This window comes from Mustela lutreola, chromosome 4 (genome assembly GCF_030435805.1).
Source record: "Mustela lutreola isolate mMusLut2 chromosome 4, mMusLut2.pri, whole genome shotgun sequence".
Lineage (NCBI taxonomy): Eukaryota > Metazoa > Chordata > Mammalia > Carnivora > Mustelidae > Mustela > Mustela lutreola.
Genome location: NC_081293.1, coordinates 174,897,493 through 174,915,751, shown reverse-complemented (window position 1 = coordinate 174,915,751; position 18,259 = coordinate 174,897,493). Strand labels below are relative to the sequence as shown.

The 18,259-nt window shown below is 36.0% G+C and overlaps 1 protein-coding gene across 3 annotated transcripts in view; it reads left to right on the top strand.

Moving 5' to 3' along the window:
* Positions 1–18,259, top strand: part of SLC13A1 (solute carrier family 13 member 1) — a 118,511-nt gene that overhangs the window by 72,554 nt on the left and 27,698 nt on the right. For all 3 annotated transcript variants that reach the window (XR_009352957.1, XM_059171725.1, XM_059171724.1), the window contains exons 9-15: positions 2,673–2,771; positions 3,181–3,282; positions 6,359–6,465; positions 9,022–9,131; positions 12,128–12,289; positions 13,682–13,819; positions 15,676–15,848. Coding sequence is in view for 2 of the 3 variants with exons in the window: in XM_059171725.1 (XP_059027708.1) it covers positions 2,673–2,771; positions 3,181–3,282; positions 6,359–6,465; positions 9,022–9,131; positions 12,128–12,289; positions 13,682–13,819; positions 15,676–15,816 (859 nt within the window). In the remaining variant the exon portion in view is untranslated. The remainder of the gene's footprint in view (positions 1–2,672; positions 2,772–3,180; positions 3,283–6,358; positions 6,466–9,021; positions 9,132–12,127; positions 12,290–13,681; positions 13,820–15,675; positions 15,849–18,259) is intronic.

Here is an 18,259-nt window from a genome sequence, read left to right as displayed (position 1 = left end):
AGATCAACACACAGAAATTATCAGCTACTCGCCTGGCAGGCGGCCATACATTCTGGTTAGTGTGTTGGCTGTTAACACAGTCAACTCACCCACTGTAAATGACCCCACCATACTTGGAAGGAGAAGCTCATCTATCAGCGCCCCAAACTTGTTTAAATGAAGAGCTGGATGTGTTGTCATATGCTTCATCGGTTCCTTTGTGAGGGCATTAACCTGCATTTGTAGCAAAGCCAGCATGGCTTTCGATTTAACTATTTATCATCCCCAACCAAAGAGACCAGGTACATGTGCAGTCTACCAGGTGGAAAACATTTTTTAAGGAGGAAGAAGGAGCAGGGGGAGGGGCAGCAGGAGAGAAAGAATCTTCAGCAGGCTCCACAAGCAGCACAGAGCCCAATATGGGGCTCGATCTCGTGATCCTGAGATCACGACCCAAGAGTCAGATGCTAAACCTACTGAGCCACCCAGGTGCCCCAAGACTCACCTATTTTTTTAATTCTACTTTTCTGTTCTACAGTAGGATCTCAAAGTAGTCCATGGCTCAGTTTCTTATAATACTAGTATTTATATTGTGACAAGGGGTAAAATTTCAAGACTGGCACTTGCCAGTATTTTAGTTGAGATTACAAAAATTAAATATTACTTCATGGATCCTAAATATAACAACATCCATCTAATGTTCAGTGGTTGGAGTGTGCACAGGAGAATGATTTTGAATGTGTAGGATGGATGATTTAAGAATTGGGGAAACTCTCTTCCTTTGAACAAGTCTGTGTAGCAGGGCTACAGAAAAAATAAGTAAATCAAATGTCTTTGTGGGATAGCTACATTCATACCACCTTAGTCTTCCTATTTTCTCCCTCATATATATCCATGTTTAGTCCAACAATTTTACATGACAGCATTATCCTGCATTCTTTCTTTTTCTAAAACTGTTTTTACTGATGTATGACTGGCATACAAAAAACCATAGATATTTAATGTATACAACTTAATGTGCTTGGAGATACATATACGCTCATGAACCATCATCCATGGCCATCAATCAAGGCCATCAACTTTTCCATCACCTTCCAAGTTTCCTCTTGCCCCCTTTGCTTTTTGAGGTTTTTTTTTTTTTTCCTTTTATGGTAAAAGCACTTATCAGAGGACCAACCCTCTGAGTAAATTTTTAAGTATACAATACAGTGTTGCTAATCACAGGCCTTATTTTAAGCAGTAGATTTCCAGAACTTACTTATTTTTTATAACTGGAACTTTGTACTCTTTGATAAACACCTCCCCATTTCCATCTCCTTCCATTTCCTGGGAAACAACTGTTTTACTCTCTGTTTTCATGTGTTTGATTATTTTAGACTCTACGTATAAGATCTTACAATATTTGTTTTCCTGTGTCTGGTTTATGTCACTTAGCATAATGTCCTCCAAGTCCATCTGTGTTGTTATAAACGGCAGGATTTCCTGCTTCTTTAAGGCCAAGTTATTGTCCATTGTACGTATTTACCACCTTTTCTTTTCTTTCTGTGCCACTTTTTCTTTATCCACTTGTCAGTGGGCATCTGTGTTGTTCCCATATCTTGGCTACAGCGAATCATGTTGCAGTAGACATGTGAGTGCAGTTATCTCTTCAGATCCAGATTTCAGTTCCTTAGGATATACACTCAGAAATGCCTTCCTTACCCACACATAAAGTAATCTGAATGAGCTACTTATAGACATTCCAAAAGATAGAACATAAGAATTGAACCATTTGCTCATTTGTTTATTCCCTGGAGGGATTTTTAAAAATCTAATCCTATAGCAGTACTACATACACACACACACACACACACACACACAATTTTTTTTTGAAGACCCTGGACTTCAGGAAAGAAAAGTTAGTCACAAGGGAAAGGTATATATAAAGCAGCCTCTGAAAGAAAGAGAGACTGGCAGTTAGTATTGACAATAGATGGAAGACTAGTGGATTCTATCAGGGCATAAGAGACGAAGAAATTGAAAAAAAAAAGTAATAGAGTTGGTTTTCATTCTAAGAGATCTAGCGTAGACTCCGCTCACGAGTAATGTATGTGACTTCTCTGCTCCAGTGACCACTCTGCCTAGTGGTTTGAGTCCTGTGTATTCTGGGCAGACTGATGGATCTGACAACCAGCCGTCTCATCAATCTGAGCAAGGTACTGTGGAGTTGATGAGTCACGTATTTCTAGTATGTGCCCATGTCGAGAGTTACTGTGCCAGAGCAAACATCAGGGACTCTGCCCTGCCCTCCAATAACTCATTATCTAACTAGCAAGAGAAAACTTACACATGGGCAGCAACTGACTATCAAGATAGACAATAAAGAAATGAACATCTGTAACAATCAGGTATATAACAAAGTATTCAATTGGAGATGAGCCACACGTTGCAAAATTCCAATAGTGCGAACAGACTTGGAAGACATCAGGGTAAGAGGTGTGAAAATATGGAACAAAAATTAGCCCTTGAAAATGAAGCAAACCAGGCCAAACAGGAAAAGGGAGAGGGGACATTCGAAGAAGGGGATAGAAGTATAGGCATTATGCACAGATTGCTGTTACTGGCAAGGAGGTTAGTATTTTATAAAGCTTTCACACAAATCTCTTCTATAAAGGGAGACTTCTTTGCTTAACAGGCTCCGTTATTCTTTTCAGTTTTAAGGAGATGTTCAAATGTGGCAAGACCAAAACCGCCAAACAAAAAGCTTGTGCTGAGGTGATTAAACAAGAATACCAAAAACTTGGGCCACTGAGGTAAGACACACACGTACACAGGCGTACAGGCAAACACACCTGCGCACGGATACACGCTGCTTATACTGCAAGTATCTGTTTAAAACTAAACATGCACGTAATCATCTGCAGTGTATTAGAACACCTGGTAAGGGTCTCGAACATGCTGATTGTTGTAGCTATAACTCAACATAACAAAATGAGTACTTTCGTCTAACTAAAATTTACCAGATAGAATGAAAAGCAGCCAAAGACCCACAGAGGAGTCAAGTCTTTTTCTAACTGTGCAGATTCTCTCAAATTACTGACACAGAATCATCTGGTTTTTAGTGTTTAGTGTTCTGCTAAGATTGCTCTGCCAGTAGCTCAGGGAGTTTCTACAAATTTCCTGACTGAGAAGATAAACAAAAGGATTGGAATTTTCCCACAGGTATCAGGAAATTGTGACCTTGGTGCTCTTCATTGTAATGGCTCTGCTGTGGTTTAGCCGAGATCCTGGGTTTATTTCTGGTTGGTCTGCTCTTTTTCCCAAGTAAGCATTCCGTATTGTCAACCCTTCCTGTTTTATTCTGTTTCTCTCCTCAGTGGTTCCTATAACTCTGAAAGATTGCATGGGATTCTTTTCCTTTCTTTCCATTGAAAAGTTTGTTTAATAGTAATCTTCCCAGGAAGGAAAATGGTAAGGAATGAAATCCAGGGTAGGACCTCAGATAAGATAATCATATACACTGTAGCTAAAAGTCAGGCTCCTTCAGACAATGCTGTTTCCATCCTTACAAAATAAATAAATAAATAGGAATGCAAACAGAAAGCCGTGTTCTGTGCTTGGGTTGGCTCTTCCACTTTGGGCAAGTCACTTGCCAATCAGTTTCTTCATCTGTAAGATGAAGCGAATAATGGCACTTAACAATGGTGCTGCCATTCTCCCTAAGTGTAATATAAATGTTTATTATGTGAGATAAATCCCACTCTATCCTTCACGTTCTTTGGTTTTTGCCAACTTATTTTTTTATTCAGTTCACTATCTTGTTTTTTTTTTTCTAATTATGTTCATTTTTATACTAGTTCACTATAAATCTGTCCCTACCCTTACTTTGTAAATAAGGAATTCCTGAGTAAGTAATAAGAGTGATTGTACAAACTAATCTTAGAAGCTGGGTTGAGTTAATTTTATCTCACAATGTCTTCTAGACCAGCAGTCATGCTGAGTCATATAAAGTGAGGGGGATAATGATAGTGTGATTTTTCTAAATTAAGGACCATCCTACATATCAATATAAATACTTTGGTTTTGAAATTTGTATTGTTAATCCATTTTTCACTGAAATACTTGAGTTCCTAGATTGAGCAGATCCCTGATGATGACTTCCTGTCTCACATCCCACAGCAAGAATCCATGTTTGTGGGGACAGAAACCAAAATTGTTCGGGTTCAAAGTATTCTGCCTACATGGAATAAAGAATTCCCTCTCTTCTTTAACCAGGGCCTCATGGCTATGTAGGCATTGACAACATTTTTTAAAGGTGCAAAGTCTGTGTGCAAATTCCTGTGATATGGTAGCACACAAGTGCACCAATGTGATATGGTAGCACATTTCAAAGGATCAGCTTCAGTTGATACTTTTTGTTTGGAACTAGGACTTTTCCCTTTGAAAAGCCTAAATAAAATGCAGCATCCAGTTATTCAATGCAAATTATTCATAGCCAACTATCATTTAACAGTTTGAGTGTTACTTTTTAGTTTTGTAATAGATCCTAAACCAACATAAAGTAATTATTTTCCTTTTTAAAATCCCACTCCAATTATGTTAGGTAGGGAGAGCGTTCTCTAAACACCAGTGTGTAAAAACCAATGAAATCAGACAGTAGCTAATAAAAACCAGGAAGAAAGCCCAGTAGAAAATTCAATATAATCAGTTTCTAATTTCTATTCCTTACAGAAGGAAAGTATAATTCAGGAGATATTTCACTTGCAGCAGAACAGATTATATTTGCTATAGGCAGATGCTTGTGTTACCTAGAATTCTGAGGGAAAACAATGGGAGAAGGAACAAAGGTTTAAGAGAAGTGGTTTGAGGATACAAATCTGATCAACTTTGATTCATAAATTGCGAGAGCAAATAAAATTTGTGTAACCTTAATATTTTGTAATACGGAGACAGCCTTCTTTCATAATAAACTAAAAATATGATGAAAATAAACTAATAATAAAATAATTATGGTTTTAAAAGTCTTTGGAACAAAATTACTTCAGCATTTATGGCTTGATTTTATTTAAAGTATCTTCTGTAGAATATATTTGTAATATAGAGATTCTAAGCATTTAGAATTTCCAAAACTAGAATGATATATCAAGATTTATAGCTACCACCTAATGTTTTCATCCCATCTGTTTGAACCTGGACTGAATTCAGTGTGTCTTTTCATATAAAACAAAATCAGATTACATGATCCCTGACCTAATTTGGCAAAAATACCATAAAAAAATTACAACTCAAATAAAAGCAATAAGGAGCAATAAAATAGTAAGTATTGGTTAAGTTTGTTGAATAAATTATACCAAGATAGCTTTTTGCTCAGCAAAAAATAAACAAAATCCATATTTAAGGAAAACAAACTCCTTTATAAAATTGTCAGATTGAATAAAATAATATACTTCCTTGATTATTTAGACTGCTCAAGTAAATCACAGAAGTAGAGAGTAGTGTCTATAGTATGTACACATTACTGAGTTACAAGGGAGCAAAATAACCTCTAGGGTGTACACATGCTTCTAAGACTACAAAGATTCTAGTTAATATTGCTGAATCTTAAAACCGAGTTCTAATTATTTATGTCTGTTTCATTTATAGCTGGTTTCCAGGTGCTTCTTAACTATTGAGGCTTCTGGGAGCCTGTCTTACTTGCTGGAATGGCCTGGTGATTCTAAGACCCCATCTGTTCCTGAATCACTCTTAATTTGTATAACAATCATTTATGAGCATCTCATGAACCATTCTAATAATTAATATTCTTGATTGAGTTTCATAGGGTGCAAAGCATTAAATGGGTTGATTTCATTTATATGATATGGCTGGGCCCTATAATCACAGTAGCAGATGTTATATCTTAAAAAAAAAAAGAAAACAGATCAATTTCTTTTTATAATTTAGAGAAGAGTTTTAGAGGACTCCAGAAACACCCTTTCCTTGCCACAATTCAATAGTAGGATGTTACACAACAATTATTTAGGGCTTTGCCTAGTCTAGTAATTGTTTTTGCCTCAATTCTCTGCCAGTATAATGAAAAGAAATAATACAAAGAAAAAATTGTTTACCAAATCCTTAAGCTTTACCTAAAAAGAAATTTGCCGTGGAAGGCTAGTATGTCAGTATATGTATTCATGGTTTTGAAAATAAGGAGACATATATGGAAACAATGGGAACACGGTCTGAGATTTTTAGCTTGGTTGGAAATTTGGTTGAAAATCCATAGATTTTAGGACATATTATCCAGAATTACTAACCTGAACCATAACTACTACTTGTAGGCCAATAGCATAGTCAATTGCTGTTCAGTTCATACAAATTTTGATGCCATTTTTTAATGTACACATCTGTCCTTTTTCAGGTATCCTGGATTTGCTACAGATTCAACTGTTGCCTTACTTATAGGAATCCTATTCTTTCTTATCCCAGCTAAGAGATTGACTAAAACTACACCTACAGGAGAAATTGGTTGAGTATTATTTATAATTCTGAATCAATTTGACAGAATTACAAAACTTCTGCAAAAATTACAAAATTCAGTTGGTTTCAGTTAGCACTTAGAACAGAAGGAATGGACATACTCACACAGCTCCTGGCTTAGGATGCCCTGTGTGCACACTACAACCCTTATTCAACTAGCACATGTCCTCCCCCTACAAGAAGGATCATCTTACTTGGCAGAAGTGAGAAGTAGATTTCATTACGCACCATGGTTAGAATTCCACTTCGAGTGACACTATGTGGTCCACAATAAGCCCACTTTCCCTGCCATAATCAGAATTAATCTTACTATTGGCAAATATAGGAACAGGAACTTGGAAGTCACACTTCATGATGAGCCCTTGGTAATAAATGCTGAGGATCTAAAAAGGTGAGGAGTTTCAAGAGAATGAGCATTTACAGCCTCATAGTAATCCTGGAGAGAATGCAAATCAAACCCACACTTAGCCAGAACTTAGTGTCACAAATGAAAGACAAGGTATTCAGGGTGAGCATTCCTTGTCTTTGTAATACATGGACAAAAAGTATGTTTATGTAAACATACCCTCCTTCTCCTAATACACACAAACTTTTAAAACATAGGATTCATTCATATCTGTGCTTTATACTAATACAGCTTGTTTTGGGTAGTCAGATTCCTATGCTGTTATTGTGGGACAAATAGTTTAAAATTGTTTAGAAATAGTCTAGTAGAGTTGTGGGGTTTTTTTTTTTTTATTGTTGGGTTTTCTTTTATTTCTCTCTTTTCCTCCTTTTTTCACTTGGATGGAACTGGGATTCATGCAGTTAGGTTGGCACACCTGACTTCCTGAGTCCAAATTAATAAATGACTAGTGAGTCAGATATCTAGGACATGACATATGTAAATAACATAACATTGATATAAATGCCTTTTGTTCATTACTTGAAATTAGGATATCTCAAAGTGTGTTATAAGGAGATATAAAAGTACAGAGAAATAATTTCTATGAGACTCTGAGGACATTGACCATTGCAGTCAAAGCCCTAAGGCCTGTCAACGGCAACTGTTGAAGAACCAATGCTTGGCTTAAATTTCCTGGCTCCCACATCTGAATCCCACTCTCAGAAAGAACTTTGCTTTTGTTGGGGAGAAAGAATTTTCTTTGCCCTTCAAGACCCTTCTTGCTGGACTAAGAATCAAGTTGACATAAGACGGATTAATGGTAGAAAGTCAAATATAGTAGTGTACATACAGGGAATCCACACAGACATGGAAGTTCCAAAGACAATGAAGCAATATCACTCTTATATGAGCTAAGAGGAGGGGTAAGGGTCTGAGGATACAAAGAGAAGAAAGACCATTAGTGGGAAGGCAAAAGGAGACATGTGGAAAACAAAGGGTGCCTAATTATGCAGTTAAGTTTCTTAGGTAAAGAAAAATCTTTATTAATCCCTCTCTCTTCCTGGTACAAGCAGGTAGTTGAGGGGTAGGCCAAGAGCTTTTTCTGAATCTTCTGTGTTTTGATTTTGATTGCTTTTAACTCACAATAATGTTCATGCCAAAATGGCCCACCTTGGGGCAGCCTGCACTTGGACCACATACCCCCTTCCACCATTCTCTCTCTTCTCATTCTTCAACTCTTATTCTCCCTGATAAACTCATCCACACTAGGTTTAAAAATGAAAAATAAGACATTACATGTTAAGTTTTACATGAGAGGTAGATTTCAGAGATGTTTATATTTTAATAGGATATATGCCTTAATTCAAGTAAGAATAGCAAAATTTCCAACAATGGTGATTGTAGGCTTGGCTTAGGTTTGGGGGAAGGAAATAGGAAAAAATCTTATTAGTAACCCTAAAATCATACCATGTAGAAGGCTGCTTGTTACACACAAATGTTAAATGTTAAATGTTTCTTCTCAATAAATCAAATGAGCCATTATGACCCAACTATCAAGAGAAATCTTTATGATAATTGATTTATAAGAATTTTAAGAGTTTTATGAATGATACTTAAATTATTTAATCTGAACTTTGATTTTAAACTGAAATCCTGATGAATCTATTATGACCCTCCTCATGATTTGGGGAAAAAAAGCAATATTCAAGTAAATACTAGTGAATAAAATTATAATATTATACTGATATTAGAACCAATGGCACATTACATTATGCATAGCAAAAAATAGTACAGTCTGACGCACTGAGTTGCCCGAGGGAGGCAAAGATGTTAGTGCAATGAATGAATGAGTGAATGAATGCTTGAATGAATGAATGAGTGGCATTATAAACGACAATGTTATAATCTATCTAAATTTACTCTATTTTATGATCCAATGAATTTTTCCAAGTTATGACATTTTTAAAAACATTTTTGTAATACAGTGTTCCACCTCAGCCTGGTAGAAATTACTCAAAGTCTAAATCAAGTTCCCTATCTATAAACAATATAGGAATATTAAAAAATGCTTATGAAATGGTGATTTAGGATAATAGAGAAAAATGTCATATTGTCATATTTTAAGCAATATATAAACTACAGGACTTGTGTTTTTGCAGTTGCTTTTGATTATTCACCACTGATTACTTGGAAAGAATTCCAGTCATTCATGCCCTGGGATATAGCCATTCTTGTTGGTGGAGGGTTTGCCTTGGCAGATGGCTGTGAGGTAATACTCTGTGCCTAAGACATTTAACAATTAACTAGAATTTTCAAAAGAACAGGAGATATTCAAGCTTTGGTATATTCAACTTTAGCCTATCATTTTAATGATGCAGATTTCAATAGCCATGCATTAATTATACTACACAGATGAAGTGAGTTTAATAATTTTTACAGGCTGTAGGCATAAAACATCATTTTTTTAAAATGCTGCCCCAATATGGCAAAAGGAATAAAGCAAAGAAGATTAGAATTCTCTCACATTGTTTTTCAAGAGACAGAGAGAAAGTAAGCATGGGGTAGGCCAGGAGGAGCAGAGAGGGAGAGAGAGAGAGATTTGCAAAGAGCAATATGCTGAGTGCAGAGCCCGACCCTAAGATCATGACCGGAGCCAAAATCAAGAGTCAGACTGTTAACTGACTGAGACATCCAGATGCCCCAAAGAATAGAATTCTTAGCTTAGCTATTAGAAAATTAGCTAAGTAAGAAAAAAAGATATATAAAAATCATACATACAATGATTCCTAGCAAAACATTTTGTTCATAACTTTATCCTTATTTCATGATGACAATTTTTAAAGATTTTATTTATTCATTCGACAGGCAGAGCACACAAGTAGGCAGTACAAGTAGGCAGAGAGGCAGACAGAGAGAGAGGTGGAAGCAGGCTCCCTGCTGAGCAGAGAGCCCAATGCAGGGCTCGATCGCAGGACCCTGGGACCATGACCTGAGCCAAAGGCAGAAGCTTTAAACCACTGAGCCACCCAGGTGCCCCTTTCATGACAAATTTGAGTAGGTCACAGACCTACTCAATAGGTCTGCTTCAATATAGGATAGCCCTAAGGCTGTCAAAGAAAGAGAGTAAGAAAAAACAGTATTTTATTACTTACTTATTTATTACATATTCAGGGGGAGCCTGGGTGACTCAGTCGTTAAGTGTCTGCCTTTGGCTCAGGTCATGATCCCGGGGTCCTGGGTTCAAGCTCTGCATCAGGCTCCCTGCCCAGCAGGAAGCCTGCTTCTCCCTCTCCCACTCCCCGTGCTTGTTCCCCCTCTTGCTGTCTCTCTCTCTGTCAAATACCAAGGGAAAAAAAAAAAAAAAAAAAAAACTCTGTTGCATATTAAGTACATTAAAGGTACTTTGTACATGTTTATTGAATGAAGTCCGGAGAGGATTTTACATAACTATGACTAATATTATATTATGTCCAATTTTAGGGAGAAATGAAACTACCGTGAGGAATAAAGTTGCTATTTCGTTGGCCTATCCTCTATCCAGTTTATAAAAAGGTCAAGTCTAGGGAGGCCTTTGTCACTTGAAAGTCACTGTAGGACTCTTTAGAAGAAAAGTATCCTCTCAAAAAGTCCATGAAAAGTTTTTACTCTTTGACTCATTAAAAACCTCTCATTCCTGTATTTCATAGCCTTCTGTGAAACACTTAAAGGTCATAGCTGTTCCATTTCCTTATTCAGTCATCAAAGTAAAAAGGACAGTGAGAGAGAGGTGTGGTGGTCCAGGCTTTAATTTCTGGAAAGTTATTTTTTTAGTTTTCTCGAGATAAATAACTATCCACTATCTTCTTACTGGCCTCTAGGGAGACGTTTTGCTTCTGACTTCATTGTCATTTTTTTCCGTATGCTATTTGGACACTGAGCTCTCAGGTATACGATTTAGTAAGGGGTGCAAATCTTTGAAATCGTCTCCATTTTGAGTGCCACTTACAATGTTGTTTTACATCAGATTTGGCTTGCCTCATAGACCGCTCAGATGTAAATGATAGAGATATAAGGCAAATACACTCTTCTACTATTACAGCAAGAATGAGATCTGGTTTCTGAGAATCAATAACTTCCATTCTTTTGACTGATAATTTGAATTGTGAGGGAATAAGAATGAGCAATTCTGACATTGATATGAAATTTGTCGATCTCTGCTTCCCAGAATTTCTGTCTGAATTGCACTCCAGATACTCAAAGGGATTTTAAAAGCATTGGCCAGACCCTAGAATTGCAAAAGCTAAGAAAATGAGAAGTCACAGACTTCTTCTGATACACTAGGCTCTCTCACTGGCAGAACTAGGGAAACCCTGGAGGGGAGTCTTGAAGTTCCTAATACAAAAAATTGAATTTCTATGGGATATCTAGAATAATCCTACCCTTGAGTAGGTATACTGAAGCCATGAGCTTCAAAAATATGTTACAAAGATTTGGAGATATTTACTCTTCTAAAATTTTGTTTCAAACTCTATTTAGTTTGGCAAATGGCCAGAACTAGATAACTCTTCTGTTTGGGAGAAGATAGCCACTAGCTACTAAAGCATTCACCTCTTTGTAATTCCCCATCTCTTAAATGCCCTTTAACATAGTTTTAGCATAATCACAGTACACTAAGTGACTCAGGTATGAGTAATATTCATATACTCATAATGGCAAACTTTAAACATTGATTTAATTAATGTTGATATATAAGTAAAAGAAATAAAGGGACAGGAAATATATGTATGGTAGATGGCGTAAGAAAGCTAAATCCTAATGTAACATGTTAGTCAGTAAATAATGTCTAAATTTGAAAATGAGGAAAAAGCATAATTTAAAAAGTAGCCATAAATAGCTAATAGGGGTTGAAAGCTGTCTCTGGAGAACACAACTTAGGAGATATGAGAGGTAGACCAGAGGACTGCCATTTTCCTAAAGCCCTGAACCAAATGACTTGCCAAAATATCCATGTATATTAATTAGATAAAATTTAATTGAAAAAATGTGGGAAGACAATTCGAGTTTCCTAAAGCATGTCAATACTATTAAAATAAGAATAATTGAGAGCTCTTCCATGTCAAAGCTACCTAGATCTTCCAAACCATGAAAAAATATGGAAGATAAAACTTCAACTTTAGAAACTGAGTTCTTAGAGCAAGTGATACAATTTATACATTTAAATTGTGTCTGCTTAAAATGAATTATTAATGAATAATATTTCTTTTTTTTTTCTTTTTTTTTTTTTAGGAGTCAGGACTATCTAAGTGGATAGGAAATAAATTATCTCCTCTAGGCTCCTTACCAGTATGGCTAGTCATTTTGATATCTTCTTTGCTCGTCACATCTTTAACAGAGGTAGCCAGCAATCCAGCTACCATTACCCTTCTTCTCCCTATATTATCTCCATTGGTGAGTATCTCATTCATCTGCTTTTATACTCATCCAAAGAGTAGTGTTCTACTTTGCTGGTTTTCATATTGTGGTATAGAATCAATTTTTGGCATGTATGATCTTCCTATAAGTAACTTAGAGAGTGATCTTTATTTGCATTAATACGTTTTTAGGAGACCTAACTCAGGAGAACTCTTTTCTTCCACATTCAAGCAGCAGGATCTTAAGAGAACCACTTCCTTTCTCTCTGCCCAGATTTTTCATTCACACACAGTGGGAGGGTCAGCCTAGATCCTTTCCAACTGTAAGACTTTGGGAGTCCATGTTTCCCGGCAACTTCAGTATTTAGATCTCGAACACTGACACTTCCCTCTCCAGATTAATCCTCAATTTCTGAGAAGTGGTTCATATAAATGATTTGCAAGTGAATGAAGAGCTAGGCTTATATTTCAGGCTTTAAGCTTAAATATCTTAGACATAGTTTCCTACAGCCCGAGAAATAATTTTAAAAGATAAGTGAAAAGTGGATTTGTAAGGAGAGAGAGGAAAAGACAATCTTCCTTTTTCCTCCCCACCTAGCTAGCAATTACAAGAAATAGCTGAGGTAAAATGTTTGTCTTATTGGGGCACCTGAGTGTGGTAAGAGGATAGCACTTTAAATTAAGAAGGATTGTCCTTCTGAAATTGTTCCTCTACAGCTCAAGGGGCATATGTTGGCATTCTTGAGCTGCTGCTTCATGTTAGAGAAGAAATGTAGACAGTTTATATGGGTAAAATATCATTTTACTTCTCAACATGGCACAGTTAGAAAATAATGTGATAAATTAAGAATAGTAGTAATTCTTCTTCTGTGATGATCCCTAAGCCAATTTTAAATTATACATGGCACAGAGGCAGAAAAGTTAATGGAATAATGAGAAGCTTTGGAGCCAGAAGGATCCACGGCCCTTCATAAGTTCTCCTGCTTGCCAGCTTTGTGTTTGGGCAAGTTACTTTAGCTTTTCTGGGCCTTAGTTTCTTCGTCTGTTATTTGGGGCTATAGTAGCCATCTTATGGGTCATTGGGAAGATTCAGTTATTTTACATAAATGCACACACTCACAGAGCACCTAGCACTAGATAAATAATAAATTGTTTCTGTTTTTATTTAGCTCCTAGAATAAATGATACTTTATTTTCTAAATGAACTGAGCTATACTACTTAAATGGGCACCAATAACCATATAAAAAAATAAGAGGAAGAGACATTTCTGAAAAATACTCTTCAAGTCATAACTGCATTTGTGTGTATAATATTGTGTTTAGATTTTAACCTGCTTCTGGGAAAGCTTATCATAATGATTTTGTTCATTTTGATACTTGGTGCCTACCTCAAAATTTTACTTAGACTCCTTTTTATCTTTTCCAACAGGCTGAAGCCATTCAAGTGAACCCTCTTTATATTTTGTTACCTTCTACTCTGTGTACTTCATTTGCATTCCTCCTTCCAGTAGCAAATCCGCCCAATGCTATTGTTTTTTCCTATGGCCATCTAAAAGTTATTGATATGGTGAGTGAGCTGAAAGAGCAATCAGGTCCAATAGACATTTTTATTTGTGATGTCTTGGATTACCAACCCTTTTACACACTAATCAGCTGCCAGGAGAAGCCTGGCTTGAGTTCTGCTTCTAAAGGTGAGTACATGATTGGTCACAGAATCGTTTTTAAGAATGATAACCAGAAGCAAACTTGCCATTTGAATTTGCAGTCACAAATATAGCGATACTGAATGCATCAGTAATGTCCTAAAAAAATGAAAAGAGCTTAGAATATGTTTAGCACAATGGCTTGAAACTTACATGTCAAGACCAGGATCCAGTTTGACATAGGCAAAAGGAAGAAATAGGATTCAAGAAATTCAGCAATCACGCACTTTGGTTTTCTGTCACAAATATTTTGCAACCAATACTTGCTTCAAACAATACACTGGACTCAGTACCTGCCAATGAAAGGTCATCTTTCTTGTTTTGATTCTAATAGTGGCACCTAAATAATGGGACATTTAAGTGATAAAACATAGGCATTTTTGCCAATACAAAAGTAGTGGTAGTCCAGGACTAGCTTGAGAATATTCTAGTCTACCACCAATCTTGATTACCAACTTCCAAACCAAACAAGAATATAACGAAGTAAATTCAGTGAGTTTACATGCAAATGCAGTTCCAAGTAAGTCCCAGTTCTCTCCTTCCACACACAATGCTGTCCCTAACCCCCTGCAATGTAAAAACTCTGGAAAGGTCTCTATGCAGAAGTTACATAATATCCTTTTGAAAAAAAAATTGTGCATAAGATAATATAACCAGTGTCCAGTATATGTGAATTTAAAAAAATAGAGCCAGGATTCTGGAATAAATGAGTGGCTTACATGGATAGTAAAGGGGCCTCTGTGATAATCATTGCTAGTATCCCCTTTTGCTTTGGGGCTCCATGTTTTAATACAGAGAATTATCTCTCTGTAAAGAGATAATAAATATTGGACATTCTAGGCCATATGCTGTCTGTCACAACAACTCAGTTCTGCTGTTGTATCATGAATATAGCCAACAACAATATGGAATCACCATGGGTGTGGTGGCATAAAACTTTATTTACCAACACAGGTCATGAGCAGTAGTTTGCCGACCTCTGTTTTAATGGATAGAAAGCAAATTTGAAATTTTTAGTGGATGCCAGGATGATGATATAAGAACCAGAAAAATGAGAACTCTAAGGAAGATGAATAGAAGCAGCATTTTATTAAATCTCAGTAAGAGAATACTGAAGGCTAAACTAATAATAGTATTGAGTGAATATGAAGGATCCAGTTGTCATATAGTGACCTGAACCTTATCCACTGAAATACAAGACCTCAAAACTCATATTCTGATTTAACATGAAATGACAAATTTTTAAAGGGATTTTTTTTTTAATATCATAATGACTCCATTATATTCCTAAGAGAAGCCTCCTAGAATCTCCAACTAAATGTCATTTAGTTGGGGACAGAGTCTCTCTCTCTCTTTTTTTTTTTTTTTTTTAAGATTTTATTTATTTATTTGACAGAGATCACAAGTAGGCAGAGAGGCAGGCAGAGAGAGAGGGGGAAGCAGGCTCCCCACTGAGCAGAGAGCCCGATGCAGGGCTCAATCCCAGGACACTGGGATCATGACCTGAGCAGAAGGCAGAGGCTTTAACCCACTGAGCCACCCAGGTGCCCCAGAGTCTCTTTTGACATGAATGGAAGAACTCATTGTTCATGAAATGACAATTTATACTCATCATTTATAATGCATATAAATCTGACTTGTACTTTCTCCTGTAGTATTCTGATTCTCCTTTAGGTTTTCTCTTCAGAAAACTGACATTTATGCTTTTTTCCTGTTCAAGGTTAAAGCTGGACTTGGTGTTAACATTGTGGGTGTTGCTGTGGTGATGCTGGGCATGTCCACCTGGATTGGGGCTATGTTTGACCTCTCTACTTATCCTTCCTGGGCTCCTCCACCAGTCAGTAATGAGACTATGCCATGACAAGCATGAATCCCATGACTGACTGTCGTATGGTGAGTTTTGAGAACCATTGAGAATCCACTGCAGACTTGGCACTGGAAAATTGATGACACATCTATGTTTGTTGTTACATCACTGCTGTAGTTCCAGGAAACAACCAAAACCTGATGTCATAACCCAGAGTTCACAATCCCTTTGAGATGCAACCAAAGAGCATCTACATGCCTTTACTAAGAAGCCCACAGCTGAGATTTTGCTCATGGACCATATGCATTCTGCTTCAACATAAGAATAATCTATTACACAACCTTCAAAGAGATTAGGTGATTTGCTTCATTTTACAGTTTGGGTTTAGTGTAGCATTTCAAACATCAATTTATTATTTTAGAAACTTCCCATAGAACTAGGAAGTAAAATATACCGATTAATTAGGTACTTGGATAAATCATTTCTGTAGTGTTGTTGAAGGGAATTTGTTGAAAAACCCAAAACTATGGCCAGCTGGTGGTGCAGAAAAAGGTTTAATCTGATTGAAATATGCATTCTCTCATTTTAAAAAGTACCAGATTATTCTTGATGTATGCATATAGTATGAAAATTGAAATTGAATTAGTAGTTTCAAAATTATAGTTGAATCCACTAAACAATAAAAAACTCAAGGATAAGGATTAATTTCTACTTGGCCCTATGTTAGATTAATATAATTCACATCTTTAATATCTCAGTGCACTAAGAAATGCATTTTGTAGAGCTGTGAATAATGCTTGTTATGATTTGCACCGTTAACACAGTATAGTTATAAAAGAAAGCTAAACACTATAAAACAATTAACACGTTTATGTATATGTATAACAGTTTTGCTTAAGTATTTATCTTACTTCAGAAATATATAAAGTCAAGGGCATCCGAGTGACTCATTCAGTTAAGCATCTAACTCAATTTCAACTCACGTCATAGTCTCAGAGACGTGAGATCGAGCCCCATGGCAGGCTCCATGCTGGGCCTGGAGCTTCCTTAAGATACTCTCTCCCTCTCCCTTTACTGCTGCCCCTCCCTCAAAAAATAAAAAATAAATAAATTTTTAAAAATTAAAAAAATAGAAATACATAGTGTCATATGTAAAAAGAGGGGATTCAGGAATTTAAATGAATTATCACTATGTATAGAGACAAGAAAAGTCATGTAACTCCATTATTACCAACATTGAGGTAAAATAGCAGATAGAAAATAAGAATAAAAATTTACAAAAGAAAAAATAAATTATTCATGGGCAAACAAAAAGGAAAGGAAAAGAGATCTGAACATTCAAACAAAAGTGGGAAGAGACTAGTCTCCTAATACTCAGGATGTGAAGAGGAATGAGGTCTATTGACATTCCAAAATCAGACTTACAGGGAGAAAAATGACAATCAAAAACAAAATATTGCATGTGCAGTCAGGAAAAGAAGGAGAAGTTAAAACATAACAATTCTCACACTAAAAATAAAAAGGAAGACAGAACAAGAAAATACCTTTGGTATTTTTAAACTTTGCAGAAATAATCAGGCCTGGTTTGGGTTTTTTTGCAAAGGATAGTATTTATAAAGTTGTTCTTAAAAATAAAATATAGTAAAAAGTCTCTTAAAAAGGAAGACATTTCTTTAAAAAACTATATGATAGATTGTCCATTATTTGTTTGTTAATTAGTGCAAATTTTATCATTTTTTAAAAAGTTGTCCATTTAAACCTTAGAATACAGTGCTTCTTTATGTATATCTTCTAAGTTCCCTCTGTTTGCTTGTTTCTTTCCTTATCATATGTTGCACATTTACTTATGATCAATAGTGTTTCTTTTTGGCTTTTTTCCATCATTCAATTTATCACTGCTGAATTATATTATGTGATGAATACATTTTAATTATGAAAAATGAAATGACTTTCCAAATTAGAATGAGTAAGTTTTGCTCTCAAGAAAATAATATAAGCATTTCAACTTAAATCATTTTAATGAATTACTTCCAACAGCTGTCAGTACAGGAAAAATAATACTTAGTCAAAATTTGTTTAAGTGAGCCGTATCATTCTCTTGCTACATCTTTCTGTTTAGTTGCTTTATCAAAAATGACTTAAGTCATCCATTTCACATTTGCCCTATTTACATCAAAGTTCTCAAACTATTTTAGTTTGAAAGTTATATATTGTCTTTGAAAGTTTCCAAAAGGGAATCTGAACAGATGATCAAACAAATCTCTGTCCTCCCGCTCTGTGGCAAATAGTGTTTTTGTTATTATCCTGATCCTTACTTAAAGGTTAACTAGAAATCTTTGTCACTTTATATCCCAGTATCTTACTTAGGATTGGATCTTTCTAGATAATAGTAGCAATTTCACTAAGTGCCTATGTACTGTCTGTTCATACAAGTGCTTAGAAGACTCCACTGGCTTAGGTGTATCCTTCACTCCCCTCAACTGCCTCTGAACATGTC